Genomic DNA, 22,935 nt, shown 5'->3' on the forward strand with positions numbered 1-22,935 from the left:
AATCTACACCATATATTCATATTGGAAGGGGAAAGAGAAGCAGAGAAAGGAGAGGAGAAAATCCAATGTACAGTATCATTGCTCATAGGTGAAGAAGACACTGCAACCTTATTTCTCTTTCGCTTGAGCAAGGCAAGAGAGCTTCCCCTCAGCTAAGCTGATAAAAGTTTGGACTTTCATCAGCTTTAAGAAAAAAAATACACTTTTTTCTTTCCTTGTAGAAACAAAAGGAAGTATTAGTGCAGGTCATAGTACCTAGTTTTGATGGAAAAATAGGTCACTTCACGTTTTCTCAAAGATATACATTCCCTGCTGATTTTGCCACAGGAAGACAAGTTGAAGAGATGACAAAAATGTCATGCTGTGTCAAATTGGTAGAGATTCCTGGAGTGAACAAGGCTTCTCTCAGCTGTATCTTCACAGAGAGAAACACAGTCATTTTTCATGGCTCAGTTGAAGCATCCTTCCATGAAATTCCAGTCCAGCAGAGAAAGTTTGCCTGGGGTGAACTCAGATGTTTCCCTACTGTTACAGATCAGAAAGACCCTTGACCGAAAGAGAGTGACTTCTGTGATCAACACCGTTGCAATCTGTATGGAGCTTCACTAGAGAAACTTAACAAAAAAGAGAAAGCTGAAGAAGACGCCAGAAGCTCCTGCTTAGGAATCTTAGAGGACACGGTGCTGTGATGAACAAAGTAAACAAAATACATAAGCAGAAGCCTCAAAGCTTTTTCCTAGTGCATTTTAAGCTGCTGTTAGATGTTAGCTCACTGAGATGAGGGCAGGACTGATGGGAGCACTTGGGATCAGTTAGTAAGATTAGCTGAAGCCAGGTAGGCCGTACCGATCTCACACAGGTCCCCTCCGTAGCTGGGAAGGCATAAGCATTTGAAAGAGTCGATGCCATCAACGCAGGTAGCTCCATTCAGACAGGGGCTTGAGTGGCACTCATCAGTGTCTGCAAGAAATCAAGGGCTTCCATTAGGGCAGACAACTCCACCAACAGGAGAACTTGTTTCCTGGGTTGTTTAGGAGGGAATATCAGTTGTTCTGGGGGAACCTGGGAGTTGCTAATGTCTTATTTTAGAATATACTGCCACTGCTGCTGGAAGAATGAAGGCAAGAGACCCAACCCACCCTACAAGGAAGATATGGGTTTTCTGTCACTTGGTGGTTGAACACCACTCTGAAGATATTAGTACAAGCTCAGCAAGAGTATCCAATACAGCACTCAGTGTCTTTGACAACTGTGGTAACTCTTCCTTGTCCACTGTCTCTGCCTGAGAGATCAAACTTCCAAACTTGTGTCTGTATCTCCACCAGCTATGGGTCTATGAGGAAGAATGTGGAATTCTCAAAAGCAATGGAAACATGCTGAAATAGATCTCAAGCTCCTAACTGGCCTTCCTGGGGCCAGTGCTCATGACTAGTTTCATCCTAACTATAATTCAGATGAAGTCTCGGGGCAGTGAAGATGAAGAAAGTGTGGAAAAGAAAAGAAGTGAGTTCAAACATGGTTCAGAGACAACTTTTTCCCTGTGAGGATCTTAGGCCTAGCTATGTGTGCCTCTTCCTTGGTGAAGGATACTGAGGTGTAGTGACATTTTCTCCAGATCTGTCCCTACTATGCTCTCTCTTGCTTGTGATGAGGCTGAAAGAAGTTGTATGTCTTTTCCAGCTGTGGATTCCTTCTTGGTGGAGGAAGCTACTCTTGGTTTTCCCACATAGAGCAGCCCTTAAGATTCTTTCTGTTTTTCTAAGGTGAAAAGATAAGTCAGTATGGGAAGAGTTTGACACCCAACTCTCCAATGTTTCTCAGCTTGCTAATTAGCACAAACCTGGGTAGCACTTCCATCCCTCTCATCTTGGGCAGAAGGAAGGAAACATGGATGCTCTGAAGAAGGGTTTGTAGATACAAGATATATTTTGTAAAATGTGTCTTGTTCTGAAAGTAAAAGCTCTTCTCCCAGTATCTCTCCAGACTGAGCCTTATTCCTATTTATTGATCTTTGGAATCAGTAGAAAAATCATTCAGAATGGAAAGATTTCAGAGACGTTCAACTCAAGAGACAAAGAAGACGACTAAGGAAGAAAGTGGGAGCACATCCATGCAGGTTAGGTTAAATGATGACTGGTTAGATCCTCATGCGAGGTGTTTTTTCTCTTTCACGCTCAGAAGAAATGTAAGGCTTTAAAAGTGCTAATTAACAGTCCATGCTCCTCTTGCAGAGGAGAGGGGTTAGTGAGGAAACGTTTAAAAACGAGAAACATGCTGGTTATGGAAACACCAGAGCAGAGCAGCAACTCCTCGAAGTCTGTGCTCATCTTCTGGTTGGGGTGTATTTGGTCAGATGCTGTCTCCCTGCAGAACCGTGGCCTGGCTGCTCAGTGTCCCCAGACACATGAGAGCAGATGTAAGTTTTGCCTCATGTGGCTGTTTAGTTGCTCAGTGGCCAATGTCTGATGTGTCAACTAATGGTTGACATGTTCTGCAATGTGCCTAAGTGATTGAAAAAATTCTTCCTGACCTTGGATGGTAGATTGGTTCATGCTTTGGAGTAGGAAGGTTGTCATCTTTACTCTAGGCTGTATCACTCTGAGCAATGCAATTATTCCTCAGATGGCTGATGAACATCTTACACCAGTTTTTCAGTTCTTCACTGTTAGAAGGAGCTTTTTCCCTCTAAATACTCACGAATGCTTTTTGAATTTCTCTGTTCACTGCAACATGAAGAGAACTGCAGATCCTGTTTCCAGGATAATAAATACTTTCCAGAACAAAATGGGAGTCATGGGCCTAACAGAAGTAAAAAGTTGAACTTTGACTTATTAGTGACACTTGGAGTTCCTAGAAGATGGAAAGCATAAAGGAAAAGGAGGTATCCTGAGGGATGATTACAACTCTAGAGGTCCCTTGGGCTTCCCAACAGCAGTGGCAGCAGAAGTTTGTGTTGATTCCAGTGGGCTCCAGCTGAACAAGGTTCTCCTTCGTCTGTTAGGCTCCTTGAAGTGGAAAGAATGCTGGAGAAGAGGGAACAAAATATGTACAAGTGCTAAAGCAGAACATTTAGCAGTGAATAATGTATCTTCAAGTCATGTTCGGGAACGTTGATTAAAACTTGACACATCCAAGATATCTTCTGAGATGCAGGAGGCCCACCGTGAGTTGCCATCCCTGGTCTGGGAAGAGGAGGGAGCAGGCACACATGTGCAAATTCATTGCCACAATTTTCCAGCTGGGAAATAACACTGGAACAGAATTTCCTTTTACAGATATTATATATAATATGATCACACATATTATATATGCTGTAAAAGCAAATTTCTGCATATAATATATATGTTATATATCTCTCTGTACATATACATATATATTTTTATGTATGATACATAGAGAAAGTGTGTGTACATGTAGGGAGTATTGAAAAAACAGACAACAAATGCAAGTGAGACACAGACAGGTTTTGTTTGTTTGTTTGTTTGTTTTTCCTCAGAAGTGTGCTGCAAATGGCTGGAGAGAAGATGTTTTAAGCCCATAATGATCATAAATACCAAACTCCCCCTTCAGTCCATTGGGCTGCTGGGGCAGTGACCCTATCTCCACCTGGATGTAGAATCACCTCACCAAGCTGATATCAGGAAATTCAAATATACCAGCTGGGTTGAAAGAAGTGTTGCTGGTTCTGATCCTCCTGGAAAATCTGGGTCTTGGAGGCCTTTTTGAAAAGTAAGTTCTAAATGGTAAAATTGGTGGAGATGCTGGCTCTGGAAACCCTGGCAAGCCGGTTTGTGTTTCTACGATATCGCATCAAAGCCATAGGATCTACAGAAATGAGAAGTCTGGTAAAAAATAAATAAAAAAATCCCATCACACAATGCTTGGCTATTTTCTTCATAACCTTTTATATATCATAAGAGCACCCACTTCCACAGAGTTTTGAGCCAAATGAGGTTAGTACGCTGTACACCTCTTCAGCCAGCCGAAAAGCCTGTGGAGCGCTAGGTGTGCCAGCTCTGCTCAGCATGGAGTGAGTCCCGCCTTCGGCAGCACCAGCTGCCGGGCACCTTGACACCCGAGGATTTTACCCAGATGCGAGCTATTTATTTGCTTGGGTGAGCAGTCATTCAAAAAGTCGGCTTTGCTTTGAGATGCAGCTCAAGTGCTTATCAACTGACAAGAAGACAAGACTACTGCTATTATTACCCAGCGCTAACAAAGGACAAGCGATGCGGCATACGATGCAAAACAGAGGCAGCCCTTGCTTTCAATAGATCCGACTCTAAAAGAAAGACAGAGAAGAAAATGCCTTGTGGTGCCAAGAATAGGAAGCTCACTTAGAACATATTATTAACTGACTTCTTGAGGATAATGCAAGATTAGCAACTCTGATTATTCGTAATGCAGTCAATGTCGCTCAGAATTTGCAAAAGATTTTTCAAGTCTATTGTCACAACAGTTTCTATTCTATGCTGCTAACAGGACCCAAGGTCTAACTCCTAGTTTGTTTTCTTTTTTTAAAAAAATAAAACAATTAAAACAAAACATCCAATGTAAACAGGGTCTTGCATCTGGAAGATGTAAACTGTTGGCTGGAGAAAGCAAGGGGAATTACAAGCAAACTCTGAATTTGTTTCATCATTTTCTTCCTAAGCTTTCTTTTACATTGCCAGATGCACACTATATTTAGTCAGAACTATTTTCTTACGGTGCAACTGAACATAACATAATTATTCTTCTAATGCCTTTGAAAACAACTTACTGTACTAGATCATGGAAACTGGCAAGCAAAATCCTTTAGAAATGAAAGAGAAATAGATCAGTCCTGGTTTTGCTCAGAAGGCAAATGGCATGCAGAAGTGAACATGCAGTGTCAGTGGTGAGAAGGAAATACTTTTAAAATCCTTCATTCTAAGCTAAGAAGGCAATACTAGAAACAGTGTTAACATTTTTTAAAACAAGACTGGTTAGGCATTACTCTCAATGGCAGCCTGTATGGATGAAGAGCAAGAATATCCCTTAAACAAGGTCAGCATTGTGCTTAAAACATCTACTAAGGAGAAGCAGCTGCAAACAGAGAGGATACGATCAGCCAAACCCAGAACAAACTGTATGGTTTTGCTGAAGCCGTGAGTAACTGGTTTAGAAATATACCCTCAGCTTTAAATCGCTGGTTTTGTTCTGCAAAGAGGAAAAGGTGAGACTGAAGGGCAAGGCATTTTCAGGATGCCCAACAGTCCCTGTTCTGCCCCTCACCCTTTCTTTATGGGCCTCCCTGTAAGTGCAAGTATCCAAACAGAGACTGAGAGAGCAGCTAGATAATTATCTTTGAGAGACTGAGGAAAAAAATAATCCAGGTACAAATTAAATTTGCTTTTCAGAGACTCGTGGGAAGTTCAAACTGCCTATTTGATAGCTCAAACAGTGAAGAAAAACATTGGAGCAATGGTGGAGTGACTGCCACAAGAAAAGAAAAGGAAGAGTCAGGAAAAACAGTTCTCTCACATTTTAAGTAAAGTAGTGGAATCAAACATCACATAGCCAGCCACTTACTTATGATGAGCAATTAAGTCATTATAATAATTAACCAAAAGAATTAAACCAAAGCCTCCACGCAGCAGAAGGGGCAGATATTGCTACAGCCTTAAAAATCCGTATTTATCCAGAGAACAGCAGATTTCCAGGAGAATTTACTGATATGCTGGGACCTTCAATTTGTCTAACACTCCCATGGAAGGAAATTTGGACATCTCCGGCTCCAAAAAACTGTGTGTAGAAGTAAACCGATGTGTATAAAACACTAGTCCAGGACTGTAGGGTGCCTCTTCAGAGAAAGGTTTTAATTAAGCTAATAAAATTACCAATGCAAAACTCCATCAAGACCTTTCTTTGTTTGAATTCCAACCTTCAACTGGGTCAGGGTCATAAGCAGCAGACTTCATGAACTCATTTCACCAGAGACAAGCAAAACTTAACATAAATAGCTGCCATTTCAGCACATTTCTCTTTTTTTTCCCCAACCCAACTGAAGTTTTAAGTCGTTGACTGTTCAGAGTGCTCCAAACCCCAGCTTTTCGCTGAAGTGCCAGTATGCATTTTTCAGCTAATAATTATTTGTCTTCAAATGTCACCAGAAGTAAAAAGACCCGCTGAGCTGGCAAAGCTCTGGATGAAGCAGCCAGGCCTATGGACAATTCTTCAAGCTTGTGGGGTTCCTGTCCTCGTGGAGGAATCAAACTGCTGACTAAAGACATGTGCACGCACAGCCTTCAATTTGGTTAAATACTAAAACACACTGACACTCTGAGTGTTAATCTTCTTATGCTTCTGGCTCGCGCTTTTAGGGAGAAGTAGAAGCTATGGCAGAACAGAGAAATACTATTCTTCTTAAATCATCCCACCATGAAGACTGCTGGATCTAACTGGAACCCTTCAGTGACAGGACAAGAGAGCAACAGCCACATCGTCCCTGCTCCTCACTCTAAGCTCCATTAGTGAACCAAACAACCTTCACCCGTGCTTTAATGTTAGTCAAAATGAATTGCACTTAACAGGCATCCGTTACATCCTACAAACTCTGAGCACAGCACAAGGCGCAGATATTAGAACTGGTCTTTTTGCAAGAGCTATATTTCAAGACTATGAAGCTTAGGCAAAAAGGCAGCCACAACATGGGAAACAGCATTTTGGGTTCCAGCCTATGGTTCTTCCTTGTAGACTCCCTGTGTTCACAATCCCCAGAGCACTGTTAAGAGTAACAACCCAAAAAAGGAAAATCTGTGACTATTATTTTTTTCTTTTTTTGTCATCACTTTAATTCTCTAAAAGAATTTCGCCTTGTTGCACGTTCATGGTCAAGACGCTTTCTTGCCGCCTGGATCAGCTTCCTTCAGACCCTGACCAGGACTGCATTTAACCCTATAGGGATGCTGTAGTAAAGAAGCTTGCCAGAAGCTTCTGGCAAGTAAAAAGAGAAGTTTTACCCTAAAATTTATTCCCTGGTGGGAGCACCAGCCACGGACATGTACTCAAGTCCATCTCTAGTTTATAAAGAAAAGAGTCTACAATTAAATTTCATGCAGTTGCCACTTAGCTCTTCCCATCACCTGCTAAGAAACCCCAGCTTCTACCTCATCATCTCCGTGACTTGCAAATACAAAACACATTCCAATTTCAGAACATTTTTCAAGCTTCTTCACACATGAGCTGCTGAACACATGGTTTTCTTTCAAAATACTTCACAAGAATGTTGGCTAACAAACGCTGTGAAGAATCTGGCAGTTGCCTTGTGGATAATTTATAAAAAGAAAAAGCAGTGAAATAAAACCATACTTTGGGGCCAATTTTTTTTTCCTGAGCCTCACTGGCTAGTTTCCTTCCGTCCCCTCAACCTTGCCTTTGCTGCCTTGTTTTTTTCTCCAGGCTTGGACATGGTAGCAGGCATGGCCCAAAAGCAGAGCCCATTAGGTCTGCAAGGAGAGATTTTGGGTACGTAACTCCTGCTTCACCCTGCCAAGCCCTGGACACCCAGGCTGGCCCAGTGCTGCAGGAATGACTCCGTTGACTCATCCTCACCCACTCCTGCAGCATCTGCTGTGCAGCTGCTCAGCAGAGACAGGCAGAACCTCAAACGTCTTACGAGCAGGACTGAACAAAGGTTTGTGATTACCTGTTTTCTCAGAGGGAGAGAAGTGACGCAGAGGGAAATGCAGTGACTCATTCAAAACACTTCGGGGGTGGAAATGATGTTAGAAACCAGGCTGAGCTTTACAAAGCCCTGCACTTACAGACCCTTACTGAGTCCAGAGCTACCTATGCTGAAAGGTGTAAATTAACCGAAAAGCAGTTCAGGAGGTAATGTGGCAAGGGGGTGGAATTAATATTACTTTTGCTAGATGGAACTGAGCAAATCTCTTTGCTCACACATTTTGTACTGTACTTGAGCAACACATCCTACACGAACATGTGGCCCATTGAGAACTGAGCATATGTAGGATCTTCATACAACAGCGCAAGCATTGATGGTTTTCATATGATGCCTGTGCCCAGGAGCCTGCTCCTGATTGCAGCAAAGTGAAACCAAGCCGTGGCCAGGGATGTCACAGGACATCCTGTGTTACCAGGAATGGGCTCCAATCTTGACCAAGAAGCAGCTGCCAGCAAGCGCAACATCCCATCTCGTCGTCTTCTCATTGCAGTACCCTAATGCCTCCATGGCACATGAACACTGCTTGTCAGAAAGCTAGCAGTGTGTTTTCACCATAAATGGTTACTCAGATACAGTGTCTGTTTATACTTGACAGCAAGGGACCCTACGAAAGACAGAGTGCTAAAACACCAAAAAGGGGCAGGGTGGGAAGAAAGGCATTTATCAGTGGAGCTGGCAAAGGTAGCAATGCTCTGAGCATTGTCTCACACATTTAGCCCATTCTAGCTGCAGAGAGCAGCGTAAGGCACAGCACAGGGGGTGACCATGCTCTTTGCCAAACCAGAGCAGTTTGCCCGGATGCAGACATTGCACTCAGCACAGATGATGCTGAAAGCAGGGATTTTTGTCCCCAGTGGGCTTGCTTTGCCTCTTACCCCTCAGCACTGCAAAGCTGCTGATGGCCACCCTCTCACTCCGGAGCAAGTGTTATGAAACACCCAGAAATACAGGCAGCAAGTCAACACATCATGGAAAGAGAAAGAAAACAGGAGAGAGAATTGCAGCTCATCTTGTCCAATTTCTCAGCTGCATCCACCAGCCAGGGTGGAAGTCTCTGGAGGGTGAAGGCATCTTTGCTTTTATTTCCATGTGAGAAGAAAAAAAATGTTTTATCTAGCTTATAGCAATGGCTTAGAGAAATTTCAGAAGGGGCATGAATGCCCTAGTGCCTTCCCCAGCTGTATCACACCCAGGGACCTGGTCATGGCTGCTCTCAATGGCCCTTCACAGAATACTCTTTTTCAAGGCCCCATCTCTGGCAGCACAGAGGGGAGAGCTCACCTATGTCCCAGGTGAAGACCTGGGTACCCCACGAGGTACAAGCAGACGATGCCTCCATCATGTTCCTGGCAGGTGGCAGCTCCACCAGTCTGCTTATCATGGATGGGTGCAGCCGCGGCCACTGGGGACAGCAGTTCAGAGGAGCAAATGATGCCTACTGCTATGAAGCAGTGGGGGAAGGCCAGATAAGTATCTCCTGGTGCTTCCCTTGAACTGGTCCTCTCCCCAAGGGCATGTAATTGCTGTGGGCAGGCAAGAGGGAGGTCCAGGAGGATTCTGGGGATGTGGTTATTCTATGTGGATAACTGCATTACCTGCCCAAACACAGATTATCATTTGTTAAGAGAGAAGCTATTGAACATAAGCTGTGGAAAACCCCACATGTTTATGGCTTCCCACCACAGCAATATTTTGCTGAAGCCTGCTTCCATGTCGATGTTCTCTGCTGTAGAAAAAGCAAAAAATGACTGCTATCCCTCCCTTTCCCTCCATAGCACATTCCCTTCCATATAAGACACGGTACCTTCTGTAGTGGGTCCTAATGTGTCTATTGCTTCTTGTGAGGCTTGAGGCAGGGCAGCAGTAGCGGTGGCCAGCAGATGGGGATTGTCTAGGACAACAGCTGTCTCCGTCTCTTGTCCTGACACCACAGGAGGGGAAGGCTCTATATTGAGCTGACCCTCTTCAGGGCTCCTGGGTCCCTGTGTTGGTTCAACATCTGGAGCACTGGTACTAATTACAATGTCTGGGACAGAGGTTTCCCCTGAAACACCTGTGACCGAGTGTGTCACAGCTCCAGATGTCGCATCAGCAATTTCTTTCTGCTTGGGAGCACCAGAGGGCTCACCACTGGCCAAAGATGTGACAGCTGTTTCAATGTTAGCAGCAGGCAATGCAGATGTTTCTCCACTGGTTTCATGGACTGTGGAGGTTTCTATGCTAGTCTCAGGAAATGCAGATGTTTCAACCCAGGCTTCTTGAGTTGTGGACATTTCTGTTCTAATTTCAGGAAACGCAGAGGTTTCCCCACTTACTTCTTGAACAGTGGATGTTTCTATGATAATTTCAGGATAGGCAGATGTTTCACCTCTGGCTTCTTGACTTGTTGGTGTTTCTATACTAATCTCAGGGAATGCAGATGTTTCCCCACTGATTTCGTGGACTGTTGAAGTTTCTATACTAATCTCAGGAAATGCAGATATTTCACCTCGAGCTTCTTGATTTGTGGAGGTTTCTATTCTAATTTCTGGAAATGCAGATGTTTCCCCACTGATTTCGTGGACTGTGGAAGTTTCTATGCTGATTTCGGGAAATGCAGATGTTTCCCCACTGGTTTCATGGACTGTGGATGTTTCTATGCTGATTTCAGGAAATGCAGACGTTTCACCCCTGGCTTCTTGATTTGTGGATGTTTCTATTCGAATTTCAGGAAATGCAGAGCTTTCCCCACTGATTTCATGGACAGTGGAAGTTTCTATGCTAATTTCAGGAAATGCAGATGTTTCTCCACTGATTTCATGGACTGTTGAAGTTTCTATGCTGATTTCAGGAAATGCAGATGTTTCTCCACTGGTTTCATGGACTGTAGATGTTTCTATGCTGATTTCAGGATAGCCAGATGTTTCACCCCTGGCCTCCTGACTTGTGAATGTTTCTATTCTAATTTCAGGAAAAGCAGAACTTTCCCCACTGATTTCTTGAATGGTGGATGTTTCTATTCTAATTTCAGGAAACGCAGATGTTTCCCCACTGATTTCTTGTGTTGTGGATGTTTCTGTGCTACCTTCAGGAAACGCAGAGGTTTCCCCGCTTACTTCTTGAACTGTGGATGATTCTATGATAATTTCAGGGTAGCCAGATATTTCACCCTGGGCTTCTTGACTTGTGGATGTTTCTATACTAATTTCAGGAAATGCAGATGTTTCCCCACTGATTTCTTGAATTGTTGATGTTTCTATGTTAATTTCAGGAAATGCAGAAGTCTCTCCACTGGTTTCAGGAATCGTGGATGTTTCTACACTAGTTTCAGGAAATGCAGATGTTTCCCCACTAATTTCTTGAAATGTGGATGTTTCCGTACTACTTTCAGGAAATACAGCTGTTTCACCACTGATTTCATAAGCCGTTGATGTTTCTATACTGCTTTCTGGCAATGCAGATGTTTCCCCACTTAGTTCACCAGATGCAGAGGCCTCGCCACTTGGCCCAAAACCGTAGGGAAATGTGACAGCTGTTTCTCCACCCAGTTCTTGTGATACTGTTGGTCTTGTTACAACTTCTATTAAATCAGAAGTGACTAAAGTGACTTCCGGAAGCCCTGAGACCTCCCCACTGATATCAGTCACTGCTGAAGACTGTCCACTTAGATCTGTAGCTCCAGAAATGTCTCCACTGGCATATGGGATCCCGGATGTCTCTCCACTGAACTCTTCTGTCCCTGAAGGAAACCCACTTGTCTCCACAGCTCCAGACCCTTCTCCAGATAGTCCTCTGTCTCCAGAAGGAAATCCACTGATTTCTATCACCCCAGATGGCCCTTCTCCCACCTCCTGTGCAACTGACGGTTGTGTTACAACTTCCACCAGAGTGGCATCCACAAGAGAGACTGTGGGAAAGCCAGATGTGAATCCACTTTCCTCCCCAGACAGGTGGCCACTGGTGACATCAACTCCAGAGAGATCTCCACTGCTGTCAATCACTCCACTCGGATGCCCACTCACCTCGAACACTCCAGAAGCACTCCCACCAAAGTCTACGTGCCCAGAAGGCTCACCACTGATGTCTAAACTCCCAGATGCCATGCCTGATGTGTCTTCACCTCCTGAAGGCAATCCACTGATTTCCAAAGTCTCTTTTGCTTCTGCTCCCGTAATTGAGGGGGTTGTTGTCACTTCCTCCAAACTGGCATCTACAAAGGTAATGCCTGAGGCCTCACCACTTCCATCGGTACCAGAAGTAAGGCCACTTAGGTCCACCATGCCACTGACCTCATGTGTTCCAGATGGTTCTCCACTGACATCCAGTCCTGAGGGCAACTCACTGAGCTCAGGCCCCCCAGAGGGCTCCCCACTGAGCTCAGGCACCCCAGAATGTTCCCTGCTGAGCTTAGGTTCTCCGGAGGGCTCCCCACTGAGCTCAGCTCCTGAGGGTAACTCTTGGGCTCCACCACTGGCGCCCCACTCAGTGGATGGGAACCCTGACAGATCTCCTTCACCGCTGACTCCGATGGATCCTTTTCCTTCCTCTCGCCGTTCTGGTGCTGTTGTGACAACTTCCACCAACGTAGTATCCACAAGAGAGACAGTAGGAAAACCAGAGGCGACTCCACTTTCCTCGCCAGACGACATGCCGCTGACTAGCTCAGTGCCAGAGATATCTCCGCTAAATCCAGAAGGCAGCCCACTGCTTTCCACTCCAGATGGCATTCCACTAATTTCTGTTATCCTAGAAGTAGACACCAATACTTCTTCCTCTGCAGAAGGTAAGCCACTGATGTCAACCGTGCCAGAAGGCACACCACTCAGATCCCCTGAGGGCAGCCCACTTTCTCCAGGTAGGAAGCCACTGGCATGCAGGTCTACTGATGGTAATCCACTTTCTCCGATCCCTGAGTGTTCTCCACTGTGTTCAAAAACTCCAGAAGTCGGTTCTCCGCTTGCATCTGGGACTCCAGATACCCACCCGGATGCCGAAGATTCACCACTGACTTGATGATCTCCAGAGTCAGTCACCTCTCCTGACACTTCACTGATGGAAGCATTGGTACTTGTTTCCTCTGGTATTACGGTAGCTGGAGGAAAAGCAGATGGACTCACTGGAAAAGAAAGAGCAAACAAAGAGAGGGAAATAGGAAAATTATTCACTAAATTATTTTAAAGAAGGTATTAACAATTTCCCAATTGATTTTACCTCCAAACTGATACCTTTGGGATAAAGGCACAAAGTCCTATGTGCTTGAAGAAATTATTTGGTGCCTTCACATTTGTTAATGAATATTATAACTCAAACATCTGTAAATTAAGTATCTCTGGGAAACTGACAGAATATATAATCTTCTGACATGGGATGATGGCAACAGTGACATCAATTCCCAGGTACAAAAATGAAGCTACTGCTTCCTCAGAGATGATGTGTGGAAGAGAAGAAGTCTGGTGTTGCCCTGACCACACTGCAGCTCTGTTCTCTCTGGAAGGCATGGTCTGAGATCTGTTCCTAGCCTGCCTTCCCCATCCCAAATATTTTGTGAGGTGCCCTGGCAATGCTGTGTGTGCTGATCTCCAGCATGGCAGGGTGGCTGGTCATTTAATTCAGCCCTAGAAAAAAAGTTCAATAATATAGACATGTAGCTTCTCCTGCGTGCACAGCCTCAGACCTAGCTAATAGGGTGATAATCATCTAGATTTAGAGGGAGTCCCCTTCAACCCATTTATTTTGGGAGTGTTCCAACCCTACAACACCAGCCAAGTGCAACCCAGGAGATGGGGAAGCTCTGACCCACCTGAGAGCAGTGACACATCGGTTGGGAAGACCTCTGTCCCCCAGGCTGTCTGATTCTCAGGTTGAGTAGCAAACTCTGTCTCCATGGTCGCCTCCTCCCCAGAGGGCACCCCCTCCACTCCAGGGATCACTTGGGTTGCCAGCACATCTTCTTCAAAGAATGAGGTGACTCCCTCCTCCTCAGCAGGTGGCAGAGCTGGAACAGAAAGACATTGGAGGGAGTTTCCAAAAATTCACAGTCCAAGGTGTCAGTGAAGGGTTTCACCCAAACCAGCACCCCAATGTGCCCAACCTCCCTTGTGACATCCCTCTCCCTGAGAAGACAGGTCTGAATGTCCTACAAGGGGTGGGAGGGTACCTCTGAAGCAGAAGGTGTGATGCCGGGACAGTGGGTCAGGAAAGCCAGTCTGGTTGTAGTGCTGGTAGACGGTTCTCACGCCAGGCGCATCCCCCCCACAGGCAGGACGGGGGCTCACGATGGGGTAGCGGAGGCTGCCATCAGCTAACCAGCCAGCATAGCATCTGTCCAGGCCTTGCTTCCAGGCGGCATGGAGTTGGCCAACAGAGGCCAACGTGGCATTTTGGCTCTCACAGTACTGCTGAGCTTCTGGGAAGGTGAACTGCTCTGGCTGGGTTGCAAAGAACACCTCACCTGAGGGATGGGAGAGGAAACAGGCGTGAGTCTCTGCATCCCACCTATGCACATGCAGATGTGGAGGTGTGAAGCACATTTTTGCTTCTCAGCTGTGCCCAGAGGAAGGCGGAGGACATACCCTTGAGCCTGTCGATGTAGCAGTACACATCATAGGTCTCTGAGGCTGGACGCATGCCATACGACCGCACACCTGGAGAGTTCTCTTTGTCTCCTAGGCAATTACTTCGGGGGTTCACAATGGGATACCTACCAAAAGAAGAAGAGAACCCAACATCAGCCATATGTATCCTGGACTGAAGAACTTCAGCATACTTGGGAGGCAGGACATGAACACTTCACTGTTAGAGGTGTTCAAAGCCCCCACGGTGACTTGGAAACAAGTTTGACCTGCAATTACAATTTGGACCAATGACTAGAAGCTTCCCTCGTCTTTTCCTACATGCCAGTACACTGTGGAGATTACCTCTGCAGGATGTATGCACGGGTTAGGAAAGAGGCAGGACAGGTTGAGAAAAACAGGTCTATGGGCCACTAGATATCATGGCCTGGAGAAAACTTCAGGTCAGGAAAGCTTTAGATGATGCTGAGCAGAGCAGCAAGACAGACCAGAGTAAAATCTCACTTTCACAGCTGAATAGTCTTTTGGGAGGTGGCTTCTCCCAGTCAATATAGTTTTACCTGACCGTCTGGTCCCGCAGCCAGCCAGCATCGCACTGGTCAAAGCCAGCCTCGTAGGCAGCCTGGAGCTGTTCGGGAGTGGCGATAACTGCGTTGTTCTCCAGGCAGGCCTGCTGGGCTTGAACGAAGGAGAAGGCGTATCTGCTCGTGGCGGCACGGTAGTGAAACACCACACCTGGGGGAAGAGAAGCCATGGTGAGACATCAGATATGGGATGCCTCCTACACCAAGATGTGTGACCAGAAAGGGTCTTCCCAACAACAGTGCAAGGACCAGTGTCTGTCAAACCCCCTTTGATGGGGATGCCTCATTCAGCGAGCTCCTCTGTCATCAAGGGTGGTGTTCAAGGGATCTCTTTAGCCTTCCCTCTAGGACCTTCCTACCTTGACTTTCCCCTTCCCTGGAGCCAGATGCACATGGGAGTGCAGAGTGTGAACTCTGAAACCCCACGTAGCAACTAGCCGAGCCCTTTTCAGCACATGATGAGGTGACCCACAGCCTCCTCCTCACCTCTCCTGTCCTACTGTAGTGGAGGAACTCAGCCTGTCCCTGACCCCAGACAGGCCTGCACACCTCCAGGGACACAGATGCCCTCTGTAACAGCAGAAGCTCAGATTGTCTTCAGCTGAATGGTTACCTCTAAGAGAAACTGACCTTCAGGCTTCTCCGGTTCCTGGTGACTTACCTGTGGGGGAAATGGGCTGCCTAGGGAGGAGACCGACACCGGGGGCTGCTGTCACTCGCACGAGCTGATCTTCTACTGTGAATGCTGAGGTAGACTCTAGTCCTGGTGTGGCAGTCACCCCCACAACCTCTTCCACCGAGCTCACCTCTGCCATTTCAGTGCTGATGGCAGTGTCTAAGGCTATGGTAGTGACCTCTTCAGGTACAGTCCATGCCCTTGTGGCATCCTCCCTGGTCACGTTCTCCTCCTCTGGGGCAGCTGTCTCTACTGTGACACTGGTGGCAAAGAGATCAGGCAGGACAGTGAAGCCCTCATACAGTTCGGTGACAGTGGGGGTGACCTCAATGGGCTCCAGGGTGGCAATGCTGCCACGGGCCTCCTCCTCCGTGGCGTTGCGTGGCAGAGGTAGCTCCACTTCGGTCTGCGTGACGGTCTGGACAGTGAAAGCGCTGCCCAGCTCGCTTCCTATCTCATCAATGAACTGCCCTGGGACCAGAAGTTCAACGTCGTCCCCTACATCAGAAGACAAAGCAGTGGTCAGAGGGGATGCGGTCAGTCTAGCAAAGTGTACTGCACTGTTGCTGCCTCTGAGAAGAAGCTGGGTATTTGCTGGCTCTAAGAGGTCCAAGGAAATGATGACAGTCTGGTAAAAGAAATGGTTTTCCTTGCTCCACTATGGTTCTCTGCAACACCTCAGCATGAAGGGCATGTCCATGAGTTGGAGGCAATGTGCCACCGCATGCTCTACAGCTGGTAAATCAGAGAGGACTTACCCTGCTCTTCTCTCAGCTCTCCTTCCCGGGAACACCTTGCCCATATCCAAGTCTGCACTGACCTCTAGTGCCTGCTGCAAGGAATTTAAGGTGGCCCAAGGGAAGTAGGTGAGCTTGGATAACCTCTACAGCAGGTCTGAGCTGTGGGAGAAACAACTGGATCCTCACACTCAGTGCTTGAAGTCTCACCAGGATCATGATCTTCTTCTGCTCTTCCCAGGTGATTAATGACAAGCTCGTCACATATAAGCATGCTAACCCCATCACAAGGACAGCCAAGGTAGTCACTTGCTGTACTAAATAGATTCAAACAGTTCCCACATTTCCCCTCCCAAATCACTTTTCTGCTCAAGTCACTTCCCTCAGGTGTAGGAGAAAGTGCATAACGTGCCACTGAGCAGGTCAGCCTACAGCAAGGATATGGTTTAAAGAGCAGCATAAAGCAGAACTGGGCAGGTGAGGGAGAGATGGGACATCTTGGACATGCAGCAAGGCAGGTCTCTGCTGGCCAGGGAGAGATAATGAGTCACTCCCAGTTTTTTCCCCTAATACTGCTTTCCCTGCTCTATTTATTTCCAATTCTATTTTCTTGCTAGTTCATTTTAGACAGTACTTCTCAGACCTCAGGAGATTCAGAGAATTGGATAGAGATGCTCAGACAAGGACTAGTTGTACTCAGCAGTTTCAGATGCATACCCTGAGATAACTAGAAGGCTTTGGCTTGATGAACCAGTCTTTAGCTTGGCCATGTAGCTGGATACCTCCAAGGGGTCTGGGAGGTTTTTACAGGACCTGAAACACTGACCATACGTTCGTCTGGGCACAGCAGGTCTGTATCAAAGGGGTTTCAAAACATATTTTAAAATAGTGTTACTATTTTTGTAAAGATGGCAATCCTATTTGAATGCTAGCCTCTGGTTTCCCTGAATAGACCATGTACCACTGTGCTTTGCCCCCTTCTTGCTGCAGGGGGAAGTGTGCAGTTAGAAGAAAGGGAGAGTAGCTGGGACACTCTTGACTTCCTAGGTGCAATTTTGCCCCATTTCTGATTGCCAGAGACTGCTGCAGACTCTGATTTATCCCAGCATGAAACTCAGGCACGTGTCTGTACCATATCACAGCACTACACACATCTTCACGGTCAGAGCTGTTCTCTTTTTAATTCTTTTCCCTCTCTAGCATTCAGTCTTGTACATAAAGCACTTGAGCTCTGCTCCATTTCTCTTGGAAAGCTACCAAAGCTGGAATGTGTGGGTGGACTGGGGAGAAGAGGGCTGTGTTACACCTATCTCATCAGAGCCTCCCTGTACAGATCAGACATCCATGCACTTTCTGGATCTGTTTCCTACCTGAGCATGAATGGGGGACTAAGTCCTTTCAAACCTGCTTTCCCCCCAGCTTTAAAAAAAATAAGATTAAAGAAGCAAGAGGTCAGCTCTGGTCAGGAAGCTCCTCATTGCTGATGTGTAGAGACACATTGCTTAGTCCCACAGCCCTGATGCACTCACCTCTATAGCAGATGGCATCATAGCGAGAGTCGGGGTGAGGGTACCCCGTTTGGTTGACATACAGGTACACTGTCCGCACGCCCACCAGATTTCCTCCACAGTTGGGCCGTGCTCTGGAAATGGGGTATCGGACGCTGCGATCGGCCAGCCAGCCTGCGCTGCACATGTCCATGCCATCCTTCCAGGCCAAGTACAGCTCTCCCGTGGTGGCCAGACGGGCTCCCAGACTGTGACATTTGTCAAAAGCTTCTTGGAAGGTGAACTTCTCGGGGGCGGTAGCATAGAAGACTTCACCTGCAATCACATATCCGTTAGCACAGGAATTAGCTGTAGAGTTTAATCCTAATTCTCTTTCTTTCTCCTTCCCATTCCTGAGAGTCTGGATAAGATGAAAATTCCTGTCTATTACAGTGGAACTGCAACACTATGTTGGTGACTGCCTATAAAGACCAGAATAAAGGGAGCCTTACAGACCAGATACAGACTGGAGGAAAATGTACAAAACCAGCTGGAGCCACAGGGCAAGAGAAAGATAAAGGACAATTTCAGTTCTGATGTGCTGAATATTTCAATGGATCCTTGTCATAAGCGTGGGTGATGAACACCTCTGAATGTCACACCCTCACATAGATGACCAGAGACACGCAGGATGGCATGGACTCTGGTGGAGGTCAGATGGACTCCGCCCTCAGTATTGCATTAGTCACTTGGCCTTAAAATTATTCAAGGTCTAACAAAGAGACTGTAGAGAGCATTTGGCCTTGCTGGGGTGTGTACTTTTCCATCGTTAACCTGTCTTGCTTCTAGGCCCTTTGCCTCTCTACTTACTGTTGTCCAGTCTAGGCATGATCAGAGCCTTGGCTACCTCTGCATCTAGTAACAATAAAAGTCTCAAATCACCTTGCATTTGCTCTGCATAGCAGTAAACATCATACGTTTCATCTGGCTCGCGGACACCATAGGTCCTCACTCCTGGAAATTCATCCTTGTCACCATAGCAACGCTCCCGGGGCCAGTGGATGGGGTACCTGGGGGAGAGAGGGGGTGTAAGGAATTTGGAGCAGGACTCTGGCAGCTGCAGCGAGGCTGGAAGAGAGCTGTGGAGCACTGCACAGTGTGGCGATTTATGGCTTTTCCTGGATTATGGGGAAGGAGAATGATGATCTGTCCTGCCCTCCTTCTGATGGTCCTGAGCACAGCAGGTCCCTGGAAGCACTGGCCAAAGACATGAGGTCAAGGAGTTCCCCCACTGGGGGATGCACAGATCGGTACAGTTGAGCCACACTTGTGCATCTTGGCACAGCATCTGTGCTGTTCAAGGAGGATGAAGGATCAGGATTAAGCCATTGTCCACTCAGCTGTCCCCACCAGCTGAGGAGGACAGTGGTGACTCTGCTTTCCTACTGTAGATCCACCCCCTCAGCAGAGAATGGCTTGTAACCCACCACCTCCCTCTGCGCACCAGCAATTACAACAGCTGCTATTTAGCAAGCGTTTCTCAACTGTTTTCAGTCAGTGGCTTCATTACAAAAGTCCTTCCCTAATGACCTTGCTGTGGTTTTCCTCTCCCTGTCGCAATTTTACCTGACAGTCTGGTCGGCCAGCCAGCCAGCATCGCACTGCTCGTACCCATCCTCATAGGCGGCTTGGAGCTGCTCGGGAGTAGCAATGACAGCGCTGTTCTGAATACATGCCTGCTTTGCCTTCTCGAAGTTCAAGGTGTACCTGGTGGAGATTGCTCTGTAGTGGAACACAATGCCTGGAAAACACAACAGTCATCACTTGCACATCTGCTATAGAGTAACCAGCCCCTTTCCTTCTGAAGAAGTTACAGATTCAAAGAACAGATACTAGAAAGTAGAAACAAGGAACTGCTTATGCTGGCTGTGTGCATCTGAACATCTCAAGCCAAGGGCATCTTGGTGGGCTCCTTTCACAGGACCTCATGGAGCACATTGGTGACCTAGGACAGTGACTGCTTTCCCATGGTGCTGTAACAAAGTAATGGTACATTGAAATCTAGTAGCTGAATGGTAGTGGGAACACTGGGAGGAAACCCAGAACATGGAGCAATCACTGTCAGGAGGACTCAGTACTTTCCTGATACAGCTCTGTGCAGCATTTTAAATGCACGGTTCAGAAATCAGCCAGTGGTGCAGAGCAGGGACCGTGCTGTTGTGCACGTTTGAAAGCTGCCACCACTCAAGGTTCTGCTCAGGACCAAAGGTGCAGAGTCTCAACCACTACACCCAGGAAACAATAACAGGAGGCAAATAAACTTAAAATCTCCACATCTGCTGCAAACATATCTAAGTCATATTTTTTGATGAACAGGGATCTTTATAAAGAGTGGGTGTCGGTACACTCTGGTCTGGCACAAGTAGGCTTTAAATTCCTCTGCCTCCATGGTCAGATATGTACTCCAGTGCATGTGAGCAGCAGAGACCTGCCTGTCGGAGGCTGTCTCTCTGTTCTACACTGAAAGCAAATAACACAATAAAGATTGTAGGAAACTTTGGCTGCGTTTTTTCCACCTATTACTGGGATGGGCTGTGCAAGACGATGTGGAAAGTTTTTCAAGAACAGACTAATTCTCCAGCTGAGGGCACCGCATCTCCTAAAATGCTCAGAAGAAATAAAAGGTCTTATAACAGCTCTGTTCCAGCTTCACCCCTCTGAGCAATAGCCCAGCGTACACAGTACCACCTTCTGCCAAGGATGTCATCCTGCCATCTCTGTAACTCACATTCTGCCAGAAGAGTAATTTTATTGCCCTGTATTCTGCCATGAGTCATTTTACCGGTTTGTTTAGTCTGGTCCTTGCCTGCTAAAATAAATGCCTGGCTGATGGCTTCCGCTCACCTACCCATTGCCTTATCTGTGACCTGAGTGAAAGGGTTTATACCTGTGAGGAGAGCAGAACCTCCTCTGCCTGTGTATTTCTTCCTCCCTTCTGTTCAGGCCAGGCAGCAAGAACTTAAGAGGAAAGACCAAGGGCAGGATCTCACCTTTGACTAGGACCTCTATGGTGTCTTGTCTGTCCTCGATCCCGTACATCACTTCACAGCGATAAATCCCAGTGTGGTTGGATCTCAGCGCCTTGATTTCCAAACTGGCATCGGTGGGGATAGCGGGGTAATTGGACAGAGAGATCACCTCCCTGTACTCGGTGTTGAGCCGGATTTTGCCACCGGTGGCCACTAGCAAGACAACTTCGGTCCCGTTTGAGAGTTTGCTCCATTTGATCCGTGGGGTCAGGAGAGCACTGGTGTCCTCTTCCTCTGGGATGTTGAAGTAACAGGGGATGTTCAGGGAGCTTCCGAGGACAACACGCAGGGGGGACTTCTCAGGTATCTTCACTTCCAGGCCATCACTACTGTCTGCTGGTTCCCAGACAAAGCAATGGTTACATCAATAACACATTTAATCCAAAATATCCAGTGCTTCCATGTACTTCAATGCCTCTATCTACTTTGCAAACCTATACTCCCATATTCAGATATGCCCTTTATTGGTCTAGTCTGCTGGAAGTAACTTGTAGAAAGTGTAGTTGCTACCATGACCCTTGTGCCGTGGTTGTTGTTGGGATTTGGACCAGCGCTGGATGCAGTAATAAAGGGAGTGAAGGGGTCTGCTGCAGTGTACCTACTGCCCACACTATGAGATCACACCTGATAGGGTTTAAAAAGAGGAATGCTGAAATTCTCTTAGTTCCTCCGTAACTCTGCCTTTGCCTGGAGCTATCTCCCCAGCTTCCCAAGCACAAGAACAGCAAGAGGCTGTGCTTCAAATAGAGGAGCCCCAGGAGTACACAGAGCAGATCAGTGTACACTTATTTCTGGCAGCTGCCTGTGCTTGAGATGGGACCAGAGTGCAGCAAATTGCTCAGTCCCGCTTCCCCACACCCCAGGGCTGTCCTGCTTCTCCACACCTCACGTACCTGAGAGCTCCACAGAGACAGCTGCAGTGATGACTCGCAAACACACAAACACTAATAGTAAAGTGGTCATAGTTTACCTGCAAGAAACAACACAGGGAGAAAGGATTTATGACAGCTGCATGATCAGAGGGAGCCAAGTGCTGTGGATGCTGCTACAGGGCAGTGTGATGCTTTCAGCAGCCGCTTCAGCCTCCTACATGTGGCTGGCAGTGAAAGCCAGTCCTTGGGGAAGGACGCAGTCTCGGAGTGCCTCTTGCTTCAGAAAATGAGTCCATGAGGCAAATAAATATGATGCTCTGCTATGTACAACAGACTGAAGTGTTATTATAGATCACTTATTATATTGCTCTTCCATTCTCTCTCTTGTGATTCAATCTTCCCTGTGGAGAAAGACAATTTTACAACAGATCTTCACACTTATTATGTATTTACTCAAGAGGGACCATCACATCCACTAAGCCTTCATATAAGAACAGGAGCTGCACCTCACCAGCCTCCCCATCCAAGTCAGCACTGGCTCTCAGGCCAGATGATTGGATGCATTTTGTACATCTTAAAAATGCTCTGAAGGGAAATCTTCCTGCTATATGGTGGAAAAGCCAAAGGTTACAGCACTTTGGTCTAATATTTTTACACTGTCAACATACATAACCTTAACTACAGATTGATTCTGAACCAATACAAGAAATCAATGCATCTTAATTCCTCCCTAAAAATATCCTCTTGGGATCCTTCAAATAGTCAGAGCAACCTGCTTGCTTCTTCTGAAAGCTTTAGGAAAGGAGCATCCTGTTGACATTGAATGGCAGAAGCAATATAGGCAGGCCACCTAAATTATTCCTAACTGGATTATCATCCAGTAAAATATCACGTTATTTTAAATAGTCACAAATACTCAATTTGGTTTTCATATTTCAAATAAAAACCATGTCCTCTGGCAACACAGCATTGTTTGGCATCACATCTCAGCACTGACTCAGAAGGAAGGACCACACCTACTGAATCACTGGTGTTTCCTTTGAGGTCACCTGTCCAAATATTGGGTGTTTAACTCCTGTGGATCTAGAAAGATCCCATCCGACTGCAGCTGACAGGGAACATCCTGAGTATACACCTATCAGCTTTGCAGAAAAATCCATTAACTATCCTCACTAGAAAAGGTCAAAAATAAACCTCATCCTGCACAGTCTCTCATTAGCCTTTCGCTTAT

The 22,935-nt window shown here is 46.4% G+C and overlaps 1 protein-coding gene across 1 annotated transcript in view; it reads right to left on the reverse strand.

The window, feature by feature from the left end:
* The window catches only part of ACAN (aggrecan), a 27,159-nt gene extending 5,364 nt beyond the window's left edge, over positions 1 to 21,795 (reverse strand). Inside the window, exons 1-14 of the mRNA XM_010187082.1 lie at positions 21,726 to 21,795; positions 20,794 to 21,165; positions 19,370 to 19,544; positions 18,686 to 18,813; positions 17,786 to 18,079; positions 15,505 to 16,017; positions 14,820 to 14,994; positions 14,260 to 14,387; positions 13,845 to 14,138; positions 13,488 to 13,682; positions 10,890 to 12,803; positions 10,610 to 10,772; positions 9,513 to 10,549; positions 847 to 960 (exon numbers count right to left, since the gene is read on the reverse strand). Of these exons, the coding sequence (XP_010185384.1) occupies positions 847 to 960; positions 9,513 to 10,549; positions 10,610 to 10,772; positions 10,890 to 12,803; positions 13,488 to 13,682; positions 13,845 to 14,138; positions 14,260 to 14,387; positions 14,820 to 14,994; positions 15,505 to 16,017; positions 17,786 to 18,079; positions 18,686 to 18,813; positions 19,370 to 19,544; positions 20,794 to 21,165; positions 21,726 to 21,795 (5,572 nt within the window). The remainder of the gene's footprint in view (positions 1 to 846; positions 961 to 9,512; positions 10,550 to 10,609; positions 10,773 to 10,889; positions 12,804 to 13,487; positions 13,683 to 13,844; positions 14,139 to 14,259; positions 14,388 to 14,819; positions 14,995 to 15,504; positions 16,018 to 17,785; positions 18,080 to 18,685; positions 18,814 to 19,369; positions 19,545 to 20,793; positions 21,166 to 21,725) is intronic.
* Positions 21,796 to 22,935: the final 1,140 nt, after the last annotated feature.

The sequence above is a fragment of the Mesitornis unicolor genome, unplaced genomic scaffold (assembly GCF_000695765.1).
Source record: "Mesitornis unicolor isolate BGI_N332 unplaced genomic scaffold, ASM69576v1 scaffold35346, whole genome shotgun sequence".
Lineage (NCBI taxonomy): Eukaryota > Metazoa > Chordata > Aves > Mesitornithiformes > Mesitornithidae > Mesitornis > Mesitornis unicolor.